Here is a 24803-nt window from a genome sequence, read left to right as displayed (position 1 = left end):
GATAGGTACTTCCTGGCAGACATCACTTACTAATAGGTAACTTCCTGCCAGACATCACTTACTGATTGGTACTTCCTGCCAGACATCACTTACTGATAGGTACTTCCTGACAGAAATCACTTATTAATAGGTATTTCCTGCCAGACATCACTTACTGATAGGTACTTCCTGCCAGACATCAATTACTTATTGGTACTTCCTGCCAGACATCACTTACTAATAGGTAACTTCCTGCCAGACATCGCTTACTAATAGGTAACTTCCTGCCAGACATCGCTTACTGATTGATACTTCCAGCCAAACATCACTTACTTATAGGTACTTCCTGTCAGACATCACTTACTGATAGGTACTTCCTGCCAGACATCACTTACTAATTGGTACTTCCAGCCAGACATCACTTATTGATAGGTACTTCCTGCCAGACATCACTTACTGATTGGTTCTTCCTGCTAATGCTCAGGTTTAAAGGGACATGATACCCAAATGTTGAAACACTTGAAAGTGCTGCAGCAAAGCTGTAAAAAGCTGACTAGAAAATAAAGTTTAAAATTTGACAGAAATCTACTGCTGTTATTGCATTGTCTTTTAATTTTTATTACCTGTTATTTATGCAATTCTTTTTTATTTAATGTTCCTTTAAAGAGATACTGAACCCACATTTTTCTCTCTCTAGTGATTCAGATAGAGCATGCAATGTTAAGCAACTTTCTAATTTACTCCTATTATACATTTTTCTTCATTCTCTTGGTATCTTTATTTGAAAAAGCAGGAATGTAAAGCTTACTAGCCGGCCCATCTTTGGTTCAGCACCTGGGTAGTGCTGCTGATTAGTGAAGTTGCTTAAAATTGCATGCTCTATCTAAATCATGAAAGAAAAAAATGGGTTTCAGCATCCCTTTAATGAGTAGCACAATTTTTTTTCCAAAGGTAACTGATTTTACACGTGCAAAACATACTGGCATTTAAATGACATTAGAATACTACCTACACAATCAATTAAAGTTAAAATATTAATAATAACTTTTATACAAATAAAAAAAGCAAAATCAATACCCCAACAAACACACATGTCCACGGTACCGATAATTACCCTGTACAGATCCCCTGAAGGAACACCAAACACAGTAGAATTTTATATTTCACAAATGCAAAACAAAAAGACAATACAATAGCACTTATTCTGAATTCCAAATTATCTGTATTTTTTTTTAAAGAAATTTCAAAAATTGCTTCTATTTCCCTGTGCACTGTATCACGTGACAGCCATGAGCCAATTCCAGCCTCATAAACATATACACTGTAAACACTTGCACATGCTCAGTAGCACTTGGTGCCTAAGAAAGTGTGTAAAACAGACTGAGCACAAATCGATAATGGAAGTCAATTGGAAAGTTGTTTACCTATATGTGCTCTATCTAAATTATGAAAGTTTAATTTTGACTTTAGTGTCCCTTTAAAGAGACATATACACATATTGCTATGATTTTGGAGCATGGCAGCATCACTATACTCTATTAAAATGATCAATTAACATGTACGCCCATAAACATGTGATGTAGTCACTAACCCCCTGGTATTGCCATTTTATTGAAGCAAGTGAATAATTAACAAAACAAAATATATATATCCAGTGATGAATGTGACACTAATGTGATAATATAATATTATGTTATAAAATGTAATAAAAAAATGAAGGATACGCTGTATAGGGCTAGATTATAAGTGGAGCACTAATTTATTGCGTGCCCGTAAACGGGCAAATTCGCATATTTCTGGTGGTGCAATAAATAACCAACCATTACAAGTGGCTGGTTATTGCACCACGAGCTCGTGGTAGCAATTAGCGCTTATAAAATTAACCCAAGATCAGATCTCTGTTTAATTTTATAAATGTGCCCCAAATGCCCCCAAAATGCAGTGTAATATACTAAGTAGCACCTTTATTTTTTAATACAGTAACTGCAATTAGCAGTTTTTGGGGTCAAAAGTTGGTGGGAGTGGGGTGTTAGAAAAGAAACGGCACTGAAAAGTGCCTTTACATTGCAGTCTATGGGAACTATTTGTTCCCTGTAAAATATATATGTGTATATACACATATTAACACATAAATATATATGTATATATATAATCATATACAACACATAGAAACACCCAGCACTCACCAGCTATCTCACAGCTAAGATAAAATCACAACTGGAAAGGTTAGTCACCGCATCTGGCCAAATGGGAAAGCTTAGGCACCACGTCAAGGTCCTTTCCTTTGCCTGAGTCCCTAACACAGGCACACCATCATGCGAGCTCACAAAGCCAAACAAACTGAGAACAAAGAAGGGGTGCACAGGTGGCTGTAATCACCCATAAAAAATACAAAACATGGAAGGGAACTGCACTCCAAGACCGGATCAGGTACACATCCTGTGACTCAGTAACATCCAGCCCTGGGTGCTAAATAGCACTCCAAAAAAGCTGTGATGTCACCAGAGCCACAGGCAGTTAACCCCAGTCCGGAATGGGTGCAAGAAACAAGGGAGATTACAAATAAAAAGTAATACAACACATAGAAACACCCAGCACTCACCAGCTAGCTCACAGCTAAGATAAAATCACAACTGGAAAGGTTAGTCACCGCATCTGGCCAAATGGGAAAGCTCAGGCACCACGTCAAGGTCCTTTCCTTTGCCTGAGTCCCTAACACAGGCACACCATCATGCGAGCTCACAAAGCCAAACAAACTGAGAACAAAGAAGGGGTGCACAGGTGGCTGTAATCACCCATAGAAAATACAAAACATGGAAGGGAACTGCACTCCATGACCGGATCAGGTGTTGTATTACTTTTTATTTGTAATCTCCCTTGTTTCTTGCACCCATTCCGGACTGGGGTTAACTGCCTGTGGCTCTGGTGACATCACAGCTTTTTTGGAGTGCTATTTAGCACCCAGGGCTGGATGTTACTGAGTCACAGGATGTGTACCTGATCCGGTCTTGGAGTGCAGTTCCCTTCCATGTTTTGTATTTTCTATGGGTGTTCTATTGTTTAAAAGATCTTCTTATGACTCCCATTTGTTTATCTCTCTAATTTATGAGACTTCATAGGAACTTTATTCTCTTTGGTGATTATTTTAACTGTCTGATTGTTATAATTGACAACTGTTTGCAAGCTATATTTGACAACTGTTTCTATTGTTTCTAGATGTATGTAGTATACATGGATCCATGTTATTTATAATTATGTTTTATGTTTTATGATTTGTAATAAATTTGAACCTAGTTAATCTGTTAATATCTTCCTTCGCCTACTTATAGGCGCTCTTGGATTATTTTTGTATTAAGTCCTGCTCTTCACTCATAAAACTCTCAAGCATCTCGTGTTTTGTTTGTTAGTTTCCTGCTTTCCCTTTATTTCCTTGGCATGTGGATGTTATATGTAGCAAATGTGGTACAATCTATTTGATTTTTACTGACATTAAAGGGGATGGTCAAATAATCGCTGTATGTGTGCTACTGGCAGCCAAAGGTTAAAAACTTTATTTTGTTTGTTATTGGCTTTCAAGGATATAACATCACTGCCCAGTTGTGAAAAATATATATAGTGGGGACTATTGTTGAGCAGTGGGATCTCCAGGATTTAATTTTTGGGGGAGGGGCAATTCACAGAGGCCCATCAGTGTTTTGTGTGAGGTGCCGTGACAGGAAAGGCAGGGTTGTCGATGGGTGGGACTGAGTGTTCAATGGGCAGGGTTGGGCCGTCAGTGGGCAGGACCAGGCAGAGCTGGGGGAATCTTGTACAGAAAGATAGTGGGAAAATTGAGTGACAATCACATTTGGGGCATCAATTATGTTGGGGTGGTAGTGCTCCCCTAGGTAAGTTATTGATGTAGTCTTTACAAAGACGCTTTACGCTCTCAGGCCAGCTCTTAACCTACAGGTCTACACAACAAGTGAACCAGATGGCCAGAAAGCAGGTGCTTGAACTCTGTCAGTAGAATCCCTAAAACAAACATGTAAAACCCACAGTTCCAAAAGGAAACTACTAATGCTTGATCTTTATTTCAACCAGGACTAGTTCCTAAGAACTTTACACTTAGTTCAGGGTCATCCACTCAACCTAAAACGGAGCTACACAGTAAATATAATGGTAACAATATCATCATGGAATCTGACTCTGAAAAAGGGAAAGGGAGTTTGGGGAACATATGCGAACATACACCAACTCAAAACATTTTACACGTCACATCATGCAAAATATATGCAAGCATATTGGTGACTATGAACATTCAACCAATAGATGGCGCTGTGCCACACAAAGTCCCTGAGGATGGTTCAACCAGTAGATGGCACTGTGCGACAGAAGGTCCCTGTGGATGGTTCAACCAATAGATGGCGTTGTGCCACACAAGGTCCCTGTGGATGGTTTAACCAATAGATGGCGCTGTGCCACACAAGGTCCCTGTGGATGGTTCAACCAGTAGATGGCACTGTGCGACAGAAGGTCCCTGTGGATGGTTCAACCAATAGATGGCGTTGTGCCACACAAGGTCCCTGTGGATGGTTTAACCAATAGATGGCGCTGTGCCACACAAGGTCCCTGTGGATGGTTTAACCAATAGATGGCGCTGTGCCACACAAGGACCCTGTGGATGGTTCAACCAGTAGATGGCACTGTGCGACACAAGGTCCCTGTGGGTGGTTCAACCAGTAGATGGCGTTGTGCCACACAAGGTCCCTGTGGATGGTTTAACCAATAGCGCTGTTCCATACCATGTCCCTGACAAAAATTGTTGTTCTGCCACAGTCATTTTTACACATTTTATAATATGTGAATGAGTTGTCTTGAAATACCTAATGCTTACGTAGAATTTCATGATATACATAGAAATGACCGTTTTTGTTTGTTGTTTGCAAATATTTATTAAATAAAAAAAGTGAAACATTTCACATTCTCTTGTTTTTATTCTCACAACTATCTAGGTGGCAAGGAGGTGGTAAAAAAATATTTTGCATGTTCGGGAGGCGTTGGATATTCTGTGAGAATAAATATAATAAATAATGCTAATTTAAATAAGAATCTAACAAATAAGTTAGTTTACAATAAACATAATAAAAAAAAAGCTAGTAATGTAAAAAATATTAAATTACTGTCAGAATCTAAGGGCGTTTTTATAAAATGTTCTCTGTCTCAGAACACTTCACATATGCTTGGTCTGTCCCTATTAGATGTTTGTCACGTGACCCATTCAGTTTCCATACGGACGTCTAAGCAGAGACAGCTACTAATCTCTCATTTGATGACTGCATATGTCAGGTGGCGGGGTCACATGTTTTGCATAACTGGTGTTCTGTCGAAAACTCCAAGTCTTTGTAATCTCCAATTACGTCACTTCCAGTGACTCTCCCATTTTCACTATTTGTTTTTGCCTCTGTTAGTGGGGCGCCCCGCCAATCCTCTGGCATCCACCCCAAGTGAACCTTGAACCACCAAGACAGAGGCAAAAATAGATAGTAAAGATAGGCACTAATGCTGAATTACAGTGCCCATCTGATTGGCCCGTGTCTCTATGAGGGACAGGATGCACAACCAATCAGACACGGGTCCGGAGGATATGGCTCACGGCAAACACTGACTACAGCTCCTGATGTACCAAGTCTGTGTCCCTATGCTCCCAGCACTAACTTATATGTAAATATTAATGTACAGTGTCATAAGTACTCATGTCCCCAGTAGCATTTTATATACTAAATCTGATGTGTAATAGGTAACTGTTAAGTCTCTGTCCAAGTTGGCGAAAGTCAAGGTGTAAGGGAAGTGGAATGAAGGGATCACAGAGTGTGGCATTAGCTGTGAGCAGTCAGGGTAGTAGTTGGAACTGGGCAGACTGTGCACTTGGGCAGCAGTTAGTTTGCTTTATTAATGTGCCATGATCTGCTGGTGTTGCGCAAAGTGCTGGCTGTGTTATGCGCTCGCCGCGCTGCCCCAATAGAAGTTCTGTCTGTTGGCAACTGTTCAAGACGGATCTTCAATTTTTTTACCAACCCTCAATGCAAACTAATTTTAGATGTCATGCAGCTAGCCATGGGTTGCATGTTTGTGCACCCTCAATGTTAAATAGATTGGGCCAACCTAATATCACTTTGGGTTCTACATGACTCAGCATTTGGGACATCCTATTATTGCATTAAAACACTGTACATTAGGTTATGACAGTAAAAGCATTAAGAATACAGGTACAACAAAAAATAAATTGTGTTTCAAGCCCTCTGACCTACATCACAGCTCTCTTGTCTCCCTGCTGTATAAAGTCGCTCCTTTGTTGTTTCTCTGTTATAACTGTATGTGGAATTAACAATGCCCATATGTACTGTACTGTAAATGCTTTGTAATCTGTTATAGTACTGATATAAAGTATAAAAGACAGCCATTCTGGGATTTTTGTTATTGAGTAGTTTGTTGTGAAGCAATCATGCAACTTTATGTGGGTTAACACATAGTTGAAGTACGGTTCAGGAGCTGCGGAAACTGCCTCTGACTCAATCAGCAGTGGTGGTGACACAGCTGGGTACTTAAACTATGTGTTTACTCCATTTGTGGGTGGATCTATCTGTGGGGCGTGATTTATGAAAACTCTCCATAACAATATAGTAAAGATGCAGTGATACATAATGGGCTAGATTACAAGTTAGACGCTAATTTATCGCACGCCCATAAATGGGCAAATTCGCCCGTTTACAGGCACGCAATAAATAACCAGTCATTACAAGTGGCTGGTTATTGCTACCGTGAGCTTGCGGTAGCAATTAGAGCTCAAATAATTAAACAGAGGTCAGACCTCTGTTTAGTTTTTAAAAAATGCCCCAACTGCCCCCCAAAAATGTGTTTAGTGCCTTTTAGAAATTAAAAAATAATAGCATTTAAAAAAAAACTGCAGTAACAGTTTTTAGGGGTTGAAAGTGGCAGGTGTGGGGTGTCTCACGGCATGAGAATGAGACTCCCATTGGAGCCTACGGAAGCGCACTCTATTGAGCTCAAAGCTTTCATGCAATGCGAATGTGAACTCGCGGGCCACTTCAGATACTACCGCACAATTGCATGTGCTGGTATTACGAGTGGAGCGCAAATATCACGCTCACAAAAGCACAATGTTATGCTCCACTCGTAATCTTTCCCAGTGTAGGTTACAAAGCTCAGTGATGACCCCTGGTTACAAGACAACTGTTGTGTGCTAAAGATTTCCATTGGAAAACAAATCTCCTTGGACAGATATACAAATGTTTTACGCAATGGATTATTTGCTTTCACTGTAGCTAACACTTTGGTTCTTATGCAAATGTAAAAGAGCCTGGAAATTCATGGGTTCACATTCTCAATTAATGATAATTTGGATGGCGTTTAGTGAAAGTTTTTTGTCATGAAATAGTTAAAGGAACATGAAACCCAAAATTGTTTTTTATTCCATGATTCAGACAAATCGTATAATTTTAAGCAACTTTACAGTTTACTTGTATTATTAACGTTGCTTCATTCTCTTGGTATCCTTTGTTGATGGATCATCAATCCACTACTGGGAGCTAGTTGAACACATTAGGTGATCCAACGACAAGGGTCTTATATGTGCAGCCACCAATAAGCAGCCTGCTCCTAGTAGTAGGATTTTCGACAATGGGTACCAAAAGAACAAAGCAAATTAGATGATAGAAGTAAAATGTAAAGTTGCTAAAAAAACGAAAGTTTAATTTTGAGTTTTATGTTACTTTATTTTATATGGCCAATTAATTCCTTGGTGACATACACTATAACTATTGTGTATACGTAGCGATATGTTAATTCACATCAAAGAATATTACTTTTGTCACTTAGTAAGTTTGAGAAGTATCACAAAGGACCCATAAAGTTATAGTAGTATAAATGATATAATATGCTTCAATGTCATTGTATTCTCTTTTTTTTTTTTTTAATAAAAAGCCTGTTCAGAGCTTTCTCAAACTCAATAATTATTTATTATTATTGTTCTTTAGGACTAAAATGATTTGTGTTCACTCACCTACTACAACTGGGAGAACCCTCATGGCTTTCCTCTCCCGTCCATTGATCTTGGAATGTTTCCGCTCATGGTCCATATGGGAGGAATATTTTGAATGTGGATAGGCTAAAGTTTGTATCCCATGACCATTGTCCACATAAGATTTGGAAAAGGAGCAGTCTGGATGGGAGCAGAGATGATCATCTAGCTTGCTATCAGTAGGACTCCTATCAAACAGAAGAGGTGGGCATGGTGGCTTCCGGCCAGGGGACATGTGACTCCTTAATTTGGCCTTCCTGGTTTCCTCCCACTTTCGGAGTGCATGGAACATTACGCAGTAGAGAACCAGCATTATAGGACATGGAATGAAGAAGGAGCAGATGGACGAATAAACCACATAGTTATTATCCTCTAGCTTACATACACTGGGGTCCCGGTCTGCTACATTGTTCAGCCCAAAAATGACTGGTGAGGCCACTGCAAAGGCAAAAATCCATGTGGTGGAGATGAGGAAAAGTTGGCGGTTGTCCACCTGCTGCCTGTTATAGTTCAATGGAATGGACACAGCAATGAACCTGAAGAAAGAGAAATAGTTCTGTTATTAGCAATACCCTCAAGCACCACTCCAAGTTATCTAATTTTCTTTACTGGAGGGTAAAAGTCATAATGGGCAAAGGTCATAATGCACAGAAATAACCTTTTGAGGGGTAACTGTCCTGAAAGTGCCATAAAACACGTTGAGATCTGTGCAATCTAAAAGGGCTAATTCATTAAAAATAGTTTGCATAAAAAAGTGTTTAAAAATTGCTGGCAAGTATTATAAAATAATTTTCAAAAATAAGCAAAATTAATTACATAGCTAAGCTGCCTGGAGAAGCCAACTCCACCCCTCTTATCAGTGTTTAGACACAGACATTGTATTTCAACTGAGTGGATTTCATAGCTTCTAGGCATGTTCCAGCAGATAATCCCTATGCATTTTTGCACTCTACCAAAATAACAATAGATATAGATACAGCCATAGAAGGAAATGTGTGGGGGTAGTAAGAGTTTTACAATTCAGAAACTAGAAAGAAAGGGTTAATGGCGAGGAACTGCAGTATAAATTTGCAGGTAAAGTAATTAAAGTACATATTATTATATTTTGTCTCCATCCCAACTTGTTTTAAGTCACTTTTCAGTGCAGTTTGTTTTCTAACAACCCACCCCTGCCAATTTTAGCCCCTTATAACTGCTTAGTGCAGTTACTTTTTAAAAAAATCTCCTGAGCTCCCCTAAGATTAATATTTAACAAAGGATACTAAGCAAAATTGGTAATAGAGGTAAATTGGAAGTGGTTTAAAATACTATATCGAATCCATATATATATTTTTTAATATCATCTTTATTGAGGTTCAGTTCAAGGCATACAAACAAATATATGTCATTATAAAATACAAACGAAATCTGTTGCAAAACATACGAAAAGCAGATATACATTAAAGGTTTATATGGCAAATTTTGAGAATATAAATATACATATCGCATACAGTATCATATTAAACTATAGGCGGATATATAATGGGCAGGCCAAAGTAGGTATAGGAGAATATTATATACTCCAAGAGTTACTCTGTCTGTGGAATTTTTCTATAGCAAATAATGCCTGACAGCATAATCCCTGTGTCACGAACAATATCCCTGAGAGCTAGCAACAAGCGATTTAACATAAGTATCTGTCCCCAGAAATCTATATATAACTGTATTAGCCGCAGGGAGAGAAAACTCACCCACCTATGCAGTTAAAGGGACAGTCAAGTCCAAAAAAAACTTTCATGTTTCAAATAGGGCATGCAATTTTAAACAACTTTCAAATTTACTTTTATCACCAATTTTGCTTTGTTCTCTTGGTATTCTTAGATGAAAGCTAAATCTAGGAGGTTCATATTCTAAGTTTTTCACCACTAGAGGGCATTAGTTCACGTGTTTCATATAGTTAACATTGAGCTCATACATGTGAATTTACCATGGAGACAGCTCTGATTGGCTAAAATGCAAGTCTGTCAAAAGAATTGAAATAAGGGGGCAGTCTGCTGAGGCTTAGATACAAGGTAATTACAGAGGTAAAACGTGTATAGTTATAACTCTGTTGGTTATGCAAAACTGGGGAATTGGTAATTAAGGGATTATCTATCTTTTAAAACAACAACAATTCTGGTGTTAACTGTCCCTTTAACCCGTTGTAGGCTGGGACAATATATTAAGCTTATCTAGTCATACAATCATGCTTCTCCGGCCGCTAGCAGCACAGATAACAGTCCAGAGAGTGGAAAACAGGGAAGATTTCTGTCCAATAACTTAAATTTGAGTGGATTTCCTCTGTAGACTTTGTCCCAATAAAATGAGGGTAACAAGCTTATTTTTTCCAGCATATACGGCATATTAGATATTATTATTAGAGAACTGGGGAAGTAAATGATTTCGATGTAAGTGTCATGGGTAATAAGGATATTGCACAATGGTGCATCTATATAAAATGTTTCTCAAGCATACAAACTACTCTAAGATACACAGTATACTAGGTTAGTGATATAAATGAAGTAAAGAGGCTTTAAAGGGACACTAAACCCAATTGTTTTTCTTTTGTGATTCAGAGAGAGCATGCAATTTTAAGCAACTTTCTAATTTACTCCCATTATGAATTTGTCTTCATTCTCTTGCTATCTTTATTTGAAAAAGCAGGAATCTAAGGTAAGCAGCCGGCCCATTTTTGGTTCAGAACCCTGGATAGCAATTTGCTGCATAGTGGTCACATTTAGCCACCAATCAGCAAGCGCTACCCAGGTGCTGAACCAAAAATGGGCTGGCTCCTGCTTTTCAAATAAACATAGCAAGAGAACGAAGAAAAATTGATAACAGGAGTAAATTAGAAAGTTGCTTAAAATTGCATGCTCTCTCTGAATCACGAAAGAAAAGATGTGGGTTTAGTATCCCTTTAAATAAGCACAAACATGTGAATCTACAACGTTAGTGTACTCCATTTAAGTTAGCTATAGTATAATACTGATGTAAAATAACTATGCTAAAGCAAGCTTTTGTCTCAATAAACCTTAGCTAAAAAAGAAAGTCCAAACGGTGCTTTAGTTAAAGTGAGGCAAAATCATACACCATCAGACAAAGATATCAAGTTAGTAACCGTCATAAAGTCTTGCGTCTGCAGTGTAAACATAAGGTTCAAGCTAAGCAAAATAAATGTATCTATTATGCACTCTCTTAAAGGGACACTATACCCAAACATTTTCTTTCATGATTAAGGTAGAGAATATAAATTTTAAACAACATTCCAATTTACTTCTATTACCTAATTTGCTTCATTCTTTAGATATACGTTAATGAAGAAATAGCAATGCACACGGTGAACCAATCACAGGAGGCAGATATTATATCTAGATATCATATCTAGATATGCTTTTCAGCAAAGAATATCAAGAGAATGAATCAAAATAGATAATAGAAGTAAATTAGAAAGTTGTTTATAATTGTATGCTCTTTCTAAATCGTGAAAGAAAAAATTTGGGTTTCGTGTCCCTTTAAGGAGTTTAACAAAAGTGTTCAACAGTATAGCGGCATGGCATAACATTGATTAATAATCTTCCGTCTTCTCCAGACCGCCAGGCTATATGGTTCCTTGTAGGTTCAATCACAATTTTAGTCCTCAAGCTCTTAAAGTGAAGGTAAACTTTGATGAATGAAAGCCCGTTTTTTAAAAATACTATTGAAAACAGGGGCACTTTCATTCATCAAAGTTTAGAAAGCAGCCGTTTTGATTAAAAACTTACCTTTGTTTTTTTCACAGCCAGAGCAGCTTCCCCCACCCGGAGATCCTCTCTTCACACGTCATCAATTACTATTCCAGCTTCCTCCAATCACGGCATGGCCTCAGGCAATGACTACCCTGAGGGGAAAGCCGTGATTGGAGGAAGCTGGATTAGTCATTGCTGACGTGTGAAGAGAGGATCTCCGTGTGGAGGAAGCTGCTCTGGCTGTCAAAAAAAGAAAGGTAAGTTTTTAATCAAAACGGCTGCTTTCTAAACTTTGATGAATGAAAGTGCCCCTGTTTTTAATAGTATTTTTAAAAAACCGGCTTTCATTCATCAAAGTTTACCTTTACTTTAAGCAACTCAGGCCATCCACATGCAATCCCTTTAAAGGGACATAAAACAAGTTGGGATAGAGACAAAATATAATAATATGTATTTTAATTACTTTACTTGCAAATTTATACTACAGTGCCTCTCCATTAACCCTTTCTTTTAAGTTTCTGAATTGTACACCTCTAACTCCCCCCCCCCACAATTCCTTATATGGCTGTATCTATATCTACCTTTGCTTTATTAGAATACAAGACTTTAACACTCATTATCTGTTGGAGCATGCCTAGAAGCAAATAAGCTGCTGTGAACTCAGTTAAAATACAATTCCTGTGTTTCTGATGCTAAACACTGATAAGGGGGGTGGATCAGTCTGCTCCAGACAGCATAGCTATGTAACTAATTCTGTTTATTTTTGAAAATTATTTTAAAATACTTGCCAGCAATTTTTAAACATTTTTTTTAGGCAAACTATTTTTACTTAATTAGGATATGCACAGATCTAAACATGTTTTATGGCACTTTAACTTGCGTGCTGTTGGAAAAGGCAGGTAACTTCCGCTGGGGCCCCAAAGCCCAACAACCCCCCTTAGACACATGAATGAGTAGGTATTATTTGTATAATTTCAGCTAAGTTATCAGCAGTAAGTGAGGTAAATGTAGACTGTTATGTCTCAATGATATGAGTTTGTTAAGCTCAGCCACAATAAAGTAATCTGGCCCATATTATGCATAGGTAATCTCTAGTATGTGCCTTAGAATAGAGTACCCAGCTTTAGAATATCTGATTTATGTTGGAGTTAGTGTGTCTCTCTTTGATATAGTTCAGCGCATATGGCTGCTAAACCTGACTCTTTATCAGGAAAGTGGGGGAAGTAAATGAAGGTCCAGACTGGTATAGGCCTCCGCTGCGTGCCTCATCCTGTCTGGTCTGCCAGGCTGAAATGATACGTAAAAGTTGCAAAAGTCTGCTCCTCAAGTAATAATCTTCTCAACTGCACTCAAAAGAAACTTGATTTGTTGAACTCATGAGCGAGTGTTCAGCCATCTTAGTCGCTGGTCAGACACGCCCCCCATCCATATAAGTTTAATTTTTACTTTACTGTTCCTTTAAAGCTAATTAATAGAATAGATATTGATTGGATACATCTGTGTTTATATAACTGAACAAATCATAGCAAGCAAGCCCTGACTAGCAGATAATGTGTAAGTTAATTAAAGGGACACATCATTGTCATTCATATGAAAGAGCTGTTTTTAAAGGGTCATAAAGGTGCAGAAAGAAAATGCTGTTAGAGCATTTTATAATTACACTGTTGCTTGCATATACCTATGTGTTTAACCCATACAAATGTGTTACACACATAGCCAAAGTCAGATCCAGAGCAGCAATGCACTACTGGGAGCTTGCTGAACATATCTAGTGAGCCAATGACAAGATGCATATGTCTGTAGCCACTAATTGCCAGCTAGCTCCCAGTAGTGCATTGCTGCCCCTAAGCCTACCTAGATATGTTTTTCAACAAAAGACACCAAGAGAAGAAAGTACATTTGATAACAGAAGTAAATTGAAAAGTCTCTTAAAGTTGCATGTTCTAACTGAATCATGAAAGTTTAATTTTGACTTTCATGTTCCTTTTTTTTGCCTGAAAATGTGATGCAAAAGCTGCTTAAATACAGCTTAAAACAAATAGCTCTGTATAAGCTGTACACTTCATGTTAAAGCTCATCATAGGTACTTCCTGCTAATGCTCATTGGCTGATAGGTTCAAATGCAGGAAGTACCTAACAGCTAATAAGATTTAGCAGGAAGTAGATACTAAGCTTGTGCATTTGTTTTGTTACAAATGCAAATTCATAATGAATACATAGATATTTGTTTTATTTTCACAAAACCAATATCAGAATGAACGTACTAACTAATTTAAATAAAACTAACAAATACTGTCAAAATGTGTCAGTATTCATTTACTTCCTTTAAAGGGACAGTCTACACCTGAATTGTTATTGTTTAAAAATATAGATAATCCCTTTATTACCCATTCCCTAATTTTGCATAACCAACACAGTTATATAAATACACTTTTTACCTCTGTGATTACCTTGTATCTAAGCCTCTGCAGACTACCCCCTTATTTCAGTTCTTTTGACTGACATCCTTTTTAGCCAATCAAAGCTGGTCCCCTGGAACTCCAGGTGCGTGAGCACAGTGTTATCTATATGACACACATGATCTAACACCCTCTAGCAGTGAAAAACTGTAAAAATGCCCTGAGAGAAGAGACGGCCTTCAGGGGCTTAGAAATTAGCATACAGGGAGTGCGGAATTATTAGGCAAGTTGTATTTTTGAGGATTAATTTTATTATTGAACAACAACCATGTTCTCAATGAACCCAAAAAACTCATTAATATCAAGCTGAATAGTTTTGGAAGTAGTTTTTAGTTTGTTTTTAGTTATAGCTATGTGTGCATAATTATTAGGCAACTTAACAAAAAATAAATATATACCCATTTCAATTATTTATTTTTACCAGTGAAACAAATATAACATCTCAACATTCACAAATCTACATTTCTGACATTCAAAAACAAAACAAAAACAAATCAGTGACCAATATAGCCACCTTTCTTTGCAAGGACACTCAAAAGCCTGCCATCCATGGATTCTGTCAGTGTTTTGATCTGTTCACCATCAACATTGCGTGCAGCAGCAACCACAGCCTCCCAGACACTGTTCAGAGAGGTGTACTGTTTTCCCTCCTTGTAAATCTCACATTTGATGATGGACCACAGGTTCTCAATGGGGTTCAGATCAGGTGAACAAGGAGGCCATGTCATTAGATTTTCTTCTTTTATACCCTTTCTTGCCAGCCACGCTGTGGAGTACTTGGACGCGTGTGATGGAGCATTGTCCTGCATGAAAATCATGTTTTTCTTGAAGGATGCAGACTTCTTCCTGTACCACTGCTTGAAGAAGGTGTCTTCCAGAAACTGGCAGTAGGACTGGGAGTTGAGCTTGACTCCATCCTCAACCCGAAAAGGCCCCACAAGCTCATCTTTGATGATACCTGCCCAAACCAGTACTCCACCTCCACCTTGCTGGCGTCTGAGTCGGACTGGAGCTCTCTGCCCTTTACCAATCCAGCCACGGGCCCATCCATCTGGCCCATCAAGACTCACTCTCATTTCATCAGTCCATAAAACCTTAGAAAAATCAGTCTTGAGATATTTCTTGGCCCAGTCTTGACGTTTCAGCTTGTGTGTCTTGTTCAGTGGTGGTCGTCTTTCAGCCTTTCTTACCTTGGCCATGTCTCTGAGTATTGCACACCTTGTGCTTTTGGGCACTCCAGTGATGTTGCAGCTCTGAAATATGGCCAAACTGGTGGCAAGTGGCATCTTGGCAGCTGCACGCTTGACTTTTCTCAGTTCATGGGCAGTTATTTTGCGCCTTGGTTTTTCCACACGCTTCTTGCGACCCTGTTGACTATTTTGAATGAAACGCTTGATTGTTCGATGATCACGCTTCAAAAGCTTTGCAATTTTAAGAGTGCTGCATCCCTCTGCAAGATATCTCACTATTTTTTACTTTTCTGAGCCTGTCAAGTCCTTCTTTTGACCCATTTTGCCAAAGGAAAGGAAGTTGCCTAATAATTATGAACACCTGATATAGGGTGTTGATGTCATTAGACCACACCCCTTCTCATTACAGAGATGCACATCACCTAATATGCTTAATTGGTAGTAGGCTTTAGAGCCTATACAGCTTGGAGTAAGACAACATGCATAAAGAGGATGATGTGGTCAAAATACTCATTTGCCTAATAATTCTGCACTCCCTGTATGAACCTCCTAGGTTTAGCTTTCAACTAAGAATACCAAAAAACAAAACAAAATTGGTGATAAAAGTACATTGGAATATTGTTTAAAATTACATTCTCTATCTGAATCTTGAAAGTTTATTTTGGACTAGACTGTCCCTTTAAATTAGCTTTTAAGGGTAAACTACCTCTAGAGCACTGGAGAGTTGCGCTAATCCTGACCTTTCTTTACATTCTGTATTAAAGGAGAAGGTCCTTTAGTACAGGCTCTGGAATCTCCTATTAGCGCGACCCTGGCTCTGTGAAAAAGGGTCCGGATTAATGTGGCTCTCTACCGCGTTAGAGGTAAGTATAAGGAATATTTACATCCGTTTAAAGAAAAGGAATATAAATGTTCCCCGAAAATACAGCATTTGTTTAGTTTTAAAAGCAATTAATACCAAATATTGCCTGATCCTCTGGCAGGCACCCCGAGTGAACCTTGGGGAATGACGTTTACAAGGTTTTGAACCACCCAGGCGGAGGAAAACAAAGATGATGGAGATCAGTGTATTTCTTTACCCATTGGTACTTTCCGATTTACGGACCAAAACACTTTAGCGCCACCTGCTGCCACTCTGTTTTAAACGCAATTAATAACAAATATTGCATCAGATAAGTATTCGGAAAAAAAAATTATGCGGCTTTGCTTGTACACTGATATATTTTTCATTGCAACATTCTTGAAGTCTGAAATTTACAATCACTTTAAAGCTAAGATATGCACAAGTACATTAAAAATAGCAGATCCCAACTCACTAAACACTGATCTTTTTATTTTATACAAGATACATAAAGCATGAAGATTTTTAAACCACATTTTCAACATGCTACTATTTGTTAAAATGCCTGTGTTAATTTTCATTCAGTTCACTCTGAAGCCATTTGGTTAGCTAAATGCTGATGAATGTGCAAAAACTTTTATAGACTACCCCTACTAGTAAAGAGATGGAATGCCCTTTACAATTAACATTAAAAACATACGTGTTCCAAAAAAACATATGAATATTTAAGTATAATGATCACTTCAATATTTTATATATAAAACACATCTATAAATATGAATATAAAATATATATGAAATAATAAAATATTATATATAAAAGTAATAAATAATTTATTTAACATATATTTATATATATATATATATATATATATATATATATATATATATATATATATATATATATATATATATATATATATATATATATATATATATATATATATATATATACAGTGACGTGCGGTGAGGTCAGAGGCTAGTGAGGCACTACTGGCTATGATATGCTGTTGAGACAAATATATGAACCTGCCGTTATATATATATATATATATATTGTTTCAAACCATTACTATATATTAATTAAAGATAGAAGTATGATAGTTTATTAAATATTCTAAATATTCTTAAATATATTTATGTGTCTGTTTCTGCTAGTTTAATCATTGTTGCTAAGCAACATTCTCTGAGGTGCTAATTTTTTCGATCATTACAAGGTCGCTGAACGCTAAAAGAAAATGGGGATATACAAATTCTTTGTGCACTTGAAAAATCGTATAGTGAAGTATATAGCCTTGCAGCACAAATGAATCTGTAAATACCTCACACATATCAAGTTTAAAGGGACACTCAAGTCAAAATTAAAATTTCCTGATTCAGATAGCGCATGCAATTTTAAACAACTTTCCAAACTGTGTACAGTCTTTTTATATTTACACTTTTTGAGTTAACAGCTCCTACTGAGCATGTGCAAGAATTTACAGAATATAAATATATGCATTTGTGATTGGCTGATGGCTTGACCAAAATTACCCAGACCGGCTCCAATTTGGTGCAAATAAAAGAAGGGTTTATTTCAAATTCCCCAAAAAAATGTGAACACAAAAGACCATTAAGCATACAAACAAACAGCTGCTGCCAAAGTAAAAAGCTGAGGCTACAACCTCGGCCCGAATGACGTCACTGACGTGTTTCAGGTATTTCCCATAGTCATAGTTCACATCACTGTGCCTCCCTCTTTCTTAAAAGTGGTGAGTTACAGGTGTAAGCCTCATTATTCCATTCCTCTTAAAGCCAAAGTACATGCATTTCAATAATTGATATTGAATGATGGCTGTCACATGATACAGGAGGAGTGAAAATATACATAACTTTGAAATTTGTCAGAAAAAATCCACTACTCATTTGAAGGTCAGACTAAGGGGCCGAATTACCAAGCTCGGAATGGAGCTTGGTGCCCCTGTTTCTGCGCAAGCCTTCAGGCTCGCCGGAAACAGCAGTTATGAAGTAGCGGTCTAAAGACAGCTGCTCCATAACTGGTCCGCTGCCTTTGAGGTTGTGGTCTGCAATCCGCCCGACCCTATACGATTGGGCTGATTGGTTGGCCGCGAATCTGCAGGGGGCGGCATTGCACAAGCAGTTCTGGTGAACTGCTTGTGCAATGTTAAATGCTGTCGGCATTCAGCGATGTCTGTCGGACATGATACGCTACAGCATATCACGTCGGACACACATTGATAAATCGGCCCCTAATGGGCCGATTTATCAAGTGTCGGGCGTACATGACCCGCTGTAGCGAATCATGTCCGCCCAACATCGATAAATGCAGACAGCGTTATTACTGCACAAGCATTTTGTGTGAAATGCTTGTGCAATGCCACCCCCTGCACATTCGCTTCCAATCGGCCGCTATCAAGGGGTGTCAATCATCCCGATCGTATTCGATTGGATGATTGCTATGCACCTCCTCAGAGATAGCGGATGAGTTAAGGAGCAACGGTTTTGATTATGCAAATCTACTGTAATTACTGGTCCTTTAAGCAAATGTTTTGGCTCCGTTATAAGGTTTGTAAGGTATACCTGCCCTTACCATGTAGCGCTAACACATGATTATCAGAGGAGAAAGAAGGTTTACTACAGCGTCTCAGGTGAGAACACAAAATAGTTAGATTTATGCAGCATATTTACATTGTTTTTCTCTGCCCTTTCCCCCTATGACTTGATGTAAGCTACTTAGGCTAATGCTCTTATACGCCCGCGTTTGCCTTTTCATTTCCCTTTAAAATATATAACTTGAATGCAGAGAGTGATGTTTTCTTCTGTGATTTAAACACATGCATGAGGTGCTATATTCCCCAAACAAGAGACAAATAGGTTCTGCTCCGAGAGAGGATAACCACAGTGAAGAGTAGGTTTGTTGACTATAAACCCAATAGGGTTGAGAGGAGAAATTTAATATAAAAAAAAAGAAGAAGGATCAGCCGGGGTATTATTTGCTTGTGTCTGTCATTCCCATAAAGACTTATGCTCTGCTATATTTACATTTTAATCTCTGTGAAAGGTCGACGTTCTTATAATAACATAACCAGCTATTGTTAGATTTTAGTATTCTCACATCAACATATTTTTACAGCAAAGGGACATAAAAATCACAGTTTAACGTCCTCTAGATTACAAGTTAATGCGCAATCGATAACGCAAGGTCCATTATCTTGTGCAAATAATAATACACAATCCAGTATTACAAGTTGTTGGTTACAAATTTTACCAAAGAATATTAATGTACAGATTTTTTTTTAACACTTTTAAAAGAACATGAAACTCAAAACTTTTCTTTCATGATTTAGGTAGAGAATATAATTTTAAACAACTTTCCAATTTACTTCTGTTATCTAATTTGCTTCATTCTCTTGTTATTCTTTGATCAATGAGCAGCAAAGCACTACTGGGAGTTAGATAAAAGGCAATGAAAGAGATGCCTATATGTGCAGCCACCAATCAGCCTGCTTCTGAGCCTACCTAGGTATGCTTTTCAGCAAAGGATACTAAAAGAAATACACAAATCAGATAATAGAAATAAATTGGAAAGTTATTTAAAAGGACATGCTCTATCTGAATAATGAAAGAAAAAGTTTGGGTTTAATGTCCCTTTAATAGACAGTGTAGAGTGGTGTTAGCGCCCTCACTGTGCTCATATTATATGTGGTCGCGTTGTGCTTGTGAGCAATTCAAATTGGCTCTAACTTTTATCACTTTTTGAAACCTAAAGTGAATCATGATCTCTTGCTAGTTTGCTGTACAAACCACATGAAAATGCTATAGAAATAAATTATTTTAGTTAAATTTAGACTTAAAGGGATATTAAACCAATTTTTTTCTTTCAAGATTTAGATAGAGCATGCAATTTTAAGCATCTTTCTAATTTACTCCTATTGTCAATTTTCTTTGTTCTCTTTGAATCTTTATTTAAACAAGCAGGAATGTAAGCTTAAGAGCTGGCTCAATTTTGGTTCAGCACCCTGTGTAGTGCTTGCTGATTGGAGGGTACATTTAGCTGTAAATTAGAAAGTTTCTTAAAATTGCATGCTCTATCTGAATCATGAAAGAAAACATTTGGGTTTCCTGTCCCTTTAATCTATAGGAAACAAAGGTTTAATCATGAAAAAAGTTTTGAGTTATTTTAATGTAAATGAGGTTCACAAATTCACGTTTTTATTTTTCCCTCCGCCCCCTCGTCTTTCTTTTTCTGTTGTGTAGTGAAGTATAAAGTGGCCCCATCTGCTCTATACGTAATTGGCATAGTGCGCTTCACATTGTACTTCCACCGCAATGCAAATATTTGTGTAAGCAAAACATCAATACAAATAAACAGTGAATGATAACTCTTGTTCTGATTCAGAGCCAGACTACAAGTGGAGTGGCAGTTTGCGCTCGCGTTCAAGCATTAAAAACGCTAGATGTATTTTTTTGCACTTTGAGATTCACAAGTTGAAAGCAAAACGTTTGTGCTCTCACAAAATCACATTCCTCCATAGACTTCAATGGAGCCGAAAAAGTTGCTCAAACACGATTGCGGTTATTTAAAATCGCAACATAAGAAGATAATATTGCATATTTCATAATCTTATAATCTGACCATAGCAGAATATGTTCTATTTGTTTTTAAAGAGAAATTTAAATATATATCTGATGGATTTTGTTGATCCGTGCATTTAACTCTTGAGAAGATTTTTTTTTTAAAAAACTGTCCTAGCAAACATTAATCAAACTGTTTCTGGTTTCAGACATGTATCAACTTTATTTTTGTGTGCAAACCAAAGATATTTTAGTGTGTGTCGGTGACATTTACTGTAAAAAACTTCCTTTCCTTTGTTGTGCACAAAACTACGTTTGTTTTTTGTTTTTTTAGCTAATTGCTTTAGAATGTTAAACCAAGACGTCTAACCACAGAAAGTGACCCCTGGATTTCTATTAATATTTCTACCTTCCTTACTGCATTGCCTTCCTCTATCGCTAACAATGTTTGACCGCGTTTTAAACCTCAATAGCTGTTATGTTATAGCATCATCAATTTGTAGCACAGGTGAATTATTTTAATATTGTTTACTGCTTTATCATTATAAGTCACAGAGATAACATAGAATTTTCCTCTCTTTTCTCTTGTCTGGAGAAATGTCCTTTAGTGTCAAAACACTTAGGTAGGTAGGTAGGCTCAGGTGCAGCAATGCATTATTAGGAGCTAGCTGCTGATTGGTGGCTGAACATTAATGCCACTTGTCATTGGTTTAACTGATGTGTTCAGCTAGCTCCCAGTAAATTCATAGCTGCTGTTTCAACAATGGATACCAAGAGACTGAAGCAAATAGAAGTACATTGAAATGTTGTTTAAAATCATATGGTCTATGTGACTCAAGAAAGAAAAAATACGGCTTTAATGTCCCTTTAAACCAAGGAGACAAATCAAGTTATTTCTGAGATTTATTCTCTTGGTATCCTTTTTGAAGGAGCAGCAATACACCACTGGGAGATAGCTAAAGACATTGGTGGGCCAATGAGAAGTGGCATCTATGTGCAGCCACCAATCAGCAGCTAATACATTGGTGCTTCTGAGCCTACCTAAGTATGCTTTTCAACAAAGGATTCCTAGAGAGTGCCTTAATCACAAAAGTTTAGTTTTGACTTTACTGTACCTTTAATGCTATAGCACTATATAATACTGGCATATTCATAATCATTACTATGTCTTTATAAATATTTTTGTTTCCAGTATGTTTATCTTATCTCCTATCTTGTGGCCAATTGGGGACATACAATTGAGTACTTGCACTGATCAAGCAATTACTAAGTAGCATGTAGCAGGGTCAAAGTTCTGAAGTCAACAGTACGAACTCAAGCCTCTCTGGGGAAAGTAGAAAATTCACAGATTTGAAAGTTAAAGGGACACTGAGCCCAAATTTTTTTCTTTCATGATTCAGAGCATGCAATTTTAAGCCACTTTCTAATGTACTCCTAGTATTACATTTTCTTCATTCTCTTGGTATGTTTATTTGAAAAGCAAGAATGTGAGTTTAGATGCCGGCCCATTTTTGGTAAACAACCTGGGTTGTCCTTGCTGATTGGACAGCACCACTAAACAAGTGCTGTCCATTGGTCTGAACCAAAAATGTGCTGGCTCCTTAGCTTAGATGCCTTCTTTTTCAAATAAAGATAGCAAGAGAACGAAGAAAAATTTGATAATAGGAGTAAATTAGAAAGTAGCTTAAAATTGCATGCTCTATCTGAATCATGAAAGAAAAAATTTGCGTTAAGTGTCCCTTTAAATTATGGTGGGAAAAAAAGAAAAAGTAAATAATGAAATTACTTTGCAAAGCTATTTAATAAAACAGACAATCTAATGCAAAATATTAAATGCTCTAGGATGTTATTAGTGATCCTAGATAACTACAAATTTAACCTCTTTGTGGAGGTTGAACACATAGGTAAAGCCAAGCTCAAGAGCTGCAAGCCTTGCAGTTCCCAAGCAGGGCATGGCTGTCTAGCCAACCAGGATGGGCAGTTGCACAATCCCACCTATCACTGGCATACATCTGCTCAGGAGCTGCCAGGCTTGCATCTCCAAAGAAGAACTTTGCCTGTGTATTTAACTCCTGAGTCCTTTGTGGTAGCAATATTTGTCAAATTAAACATTTTATATTTAATCAAAGGTACTTTTCTATTAACGGTCCGCCACACTGTTGGTGAATACAGAATGCCAGCAGATGGCGCTATATAGTTTTGGTACTATTATTTTCAGAAGCATAACTTTCCTCTTGGATGCTTTATTCTCTTTCTGCGCACTGTTATAGCTGTTCTTATTTCTGCCACACTTGTTGGGCAATCCCCTGATCCTCTGGCAAGCACCCTAAGTGAACCTTGGGGAATGACGTTTACAAGGGTTTGAACCGCCCAGGCGGAGGCAAACAAAGATGGTGGAGATTGGTGAATTTCTTTGCCCATTGGTACTTTCCCATTTAGGGACCAAAACTCTTTAGCGCCATCTGCTACCATTCTGTATTCACCAACAGAGTGTGGTCCGATAATGAAAAACTACCTAATCCTCTAAATGCTTCATAAAAAATACTTTGTCCCCTATAGTGTAATCTTAACAAAATGAGTTAATTGTTGGTATTTTAACCCACCACAGTTAACCAAAATCCACAGGATAAGGTACTAACAATTAGCTCAGTTTCTCACCCAGGAAATATACTATTTTACACTATCTGGCATCTGCTCAGAGCACTCACCTATCCACACTGATAGCACAGAGATTAAAGATGGAAGCTGTGCAGAGCATTACATCCATGGTCATGAGAACATCACACAGTACAGGTCCAAGGGTCCAGATCCCTCCTAGGAACTAAAAGAAAAAGAGATAGTCAGTGTGGGGGAGACAACATATAAGGCATACATGTGGTTTGTAGAGGAAAGGGGACAGCACATACACTGAGACAAGGGACATGGTAAATAGAATGAAGACAGAGAGGAAGGATAGAAATAAACCAGTAAATGGTATATGAAAATGGTAGCGAATATGACAAAAAAAATAATAATAGAAGAAGGTGGGGGGGGGGGCAATGGGTGCAGAGTTAATAGCTATGTACACAAAATATTATGGGATAAGAAAGAGAGAGAGAGAGAGAGAAAGAGAGAGAGAGAGAAAGAGAGAGAGAGAGAAAGAGAGAGAGAGAGAAAGAGAGAGAGAGAGAAAGAGAGAGAGAGAGAAAGAGAGAGAGAGAGAAAGAGAGAGAGAGAGAAAGAGAGAGAGAGAGAAAGAGAGAGAGAGAGAAAGAGAGAGAGAGAGAAAGAGAGAGAGAGAGAAAGAGAGAGAGAGAGAAAGAGAGAGAGAGAGAAAGAGAGAGAGAGAGAAAGAGAGAGAGAGAGAAAGAGAGAGAGAGAGAAAGAGAGAGAGAGAGAGAAAGAGAGAGAGAGAGAGAAAGAGAGAAAGAGAGAGAGAAAGAGAGAGAGAGAGAGAAAGAGAGAGAGAGAGAGAAAGAGAGAAAGAGAGAGAGAGAGAGAAAGAGAGAGAGAGAGAGAAAGAGAGAGAGAGAGAGAAAGAGAGAGAGAGAGAGAAAGAGAGAAAGAGAGAGAGAGAGAGAAAGAGAGAGAGAGAAAGAGAGAGAGAAAGAGAGAAAGAAAGAGAGAGAAAGAGAGAGAGAAAGAGAGAAAGAGAGAAAGAGAGAAAGAGAGAAAGAGAGAAAGAGAGAAAGAGAGAAAGAGAGAAAGAGAGAAAGAGAGAAAGAGAGAAAGAGAGAAAGAGAGAAAGAGAGAAAGAGAGAAAGAGAGAAAGAGAGAAAGAGAGAAAGAGAGAAAGAAAGAAAGAAAGAAAGAAAGAAAGAAAGAAAGAAAGAAAGAAAGAAAGAAAGAAAGAAAGAAAGAAAGAAAGAAAGAAAGAAAGAAAGAAAGAAAGAAAGAAAGAAAGAAAGAAAGAAAGAAAGAAAGAAAGAAAGAGAGAGAGAGAGAGAGAAAGAGAGGG

General features: G+C 37.7%; 1 protein-coding gene across 1 annotated transcript in view; it reads right to left on the bottom strand.

The window, feature by feature from the left end:
* DRD4 (dopamine receptor D4) overlaps positions 1 to 24803 on the bottom strand; it is a 74630-nt gene that overhangs the window by 46402 nt on the left and 3425 nt on the right. The window contains exons 2-3 of the mRNA XM_053688885.1: positions 23575 to 23687; positions 8042 to 8595 (exon numbers count right to left, since the gene is read on the bottom strand). Of these exons, the coding sequence (XP_053544860.1) occupies positions 8042 to 8595; positions 23575 to 23687 (667 nt within the window). The remainder of the gene's footprint in view (positions 1 to 8041; positions 8596 to 23574; positions 23688 to 24803) is intronic.

The sequence above is a fragment of the Bombina bombina genome, chromosome 7, assembly GCF_027579735.1.
Source record: "Bombina bombina isolate aBomBom1 chromosome 7, aBomBom1.pri, whole genome shotgun sequence".
NCBI classification, from domain to species: Eukaryota; Metazoa; Chordata; class Amphibia; order Anura; family Bombinatoridae; genus Bombina; species Bombina bombina.
This window is presented reverse-complemented; position numbering and strand designations above follow the sequence as displayed.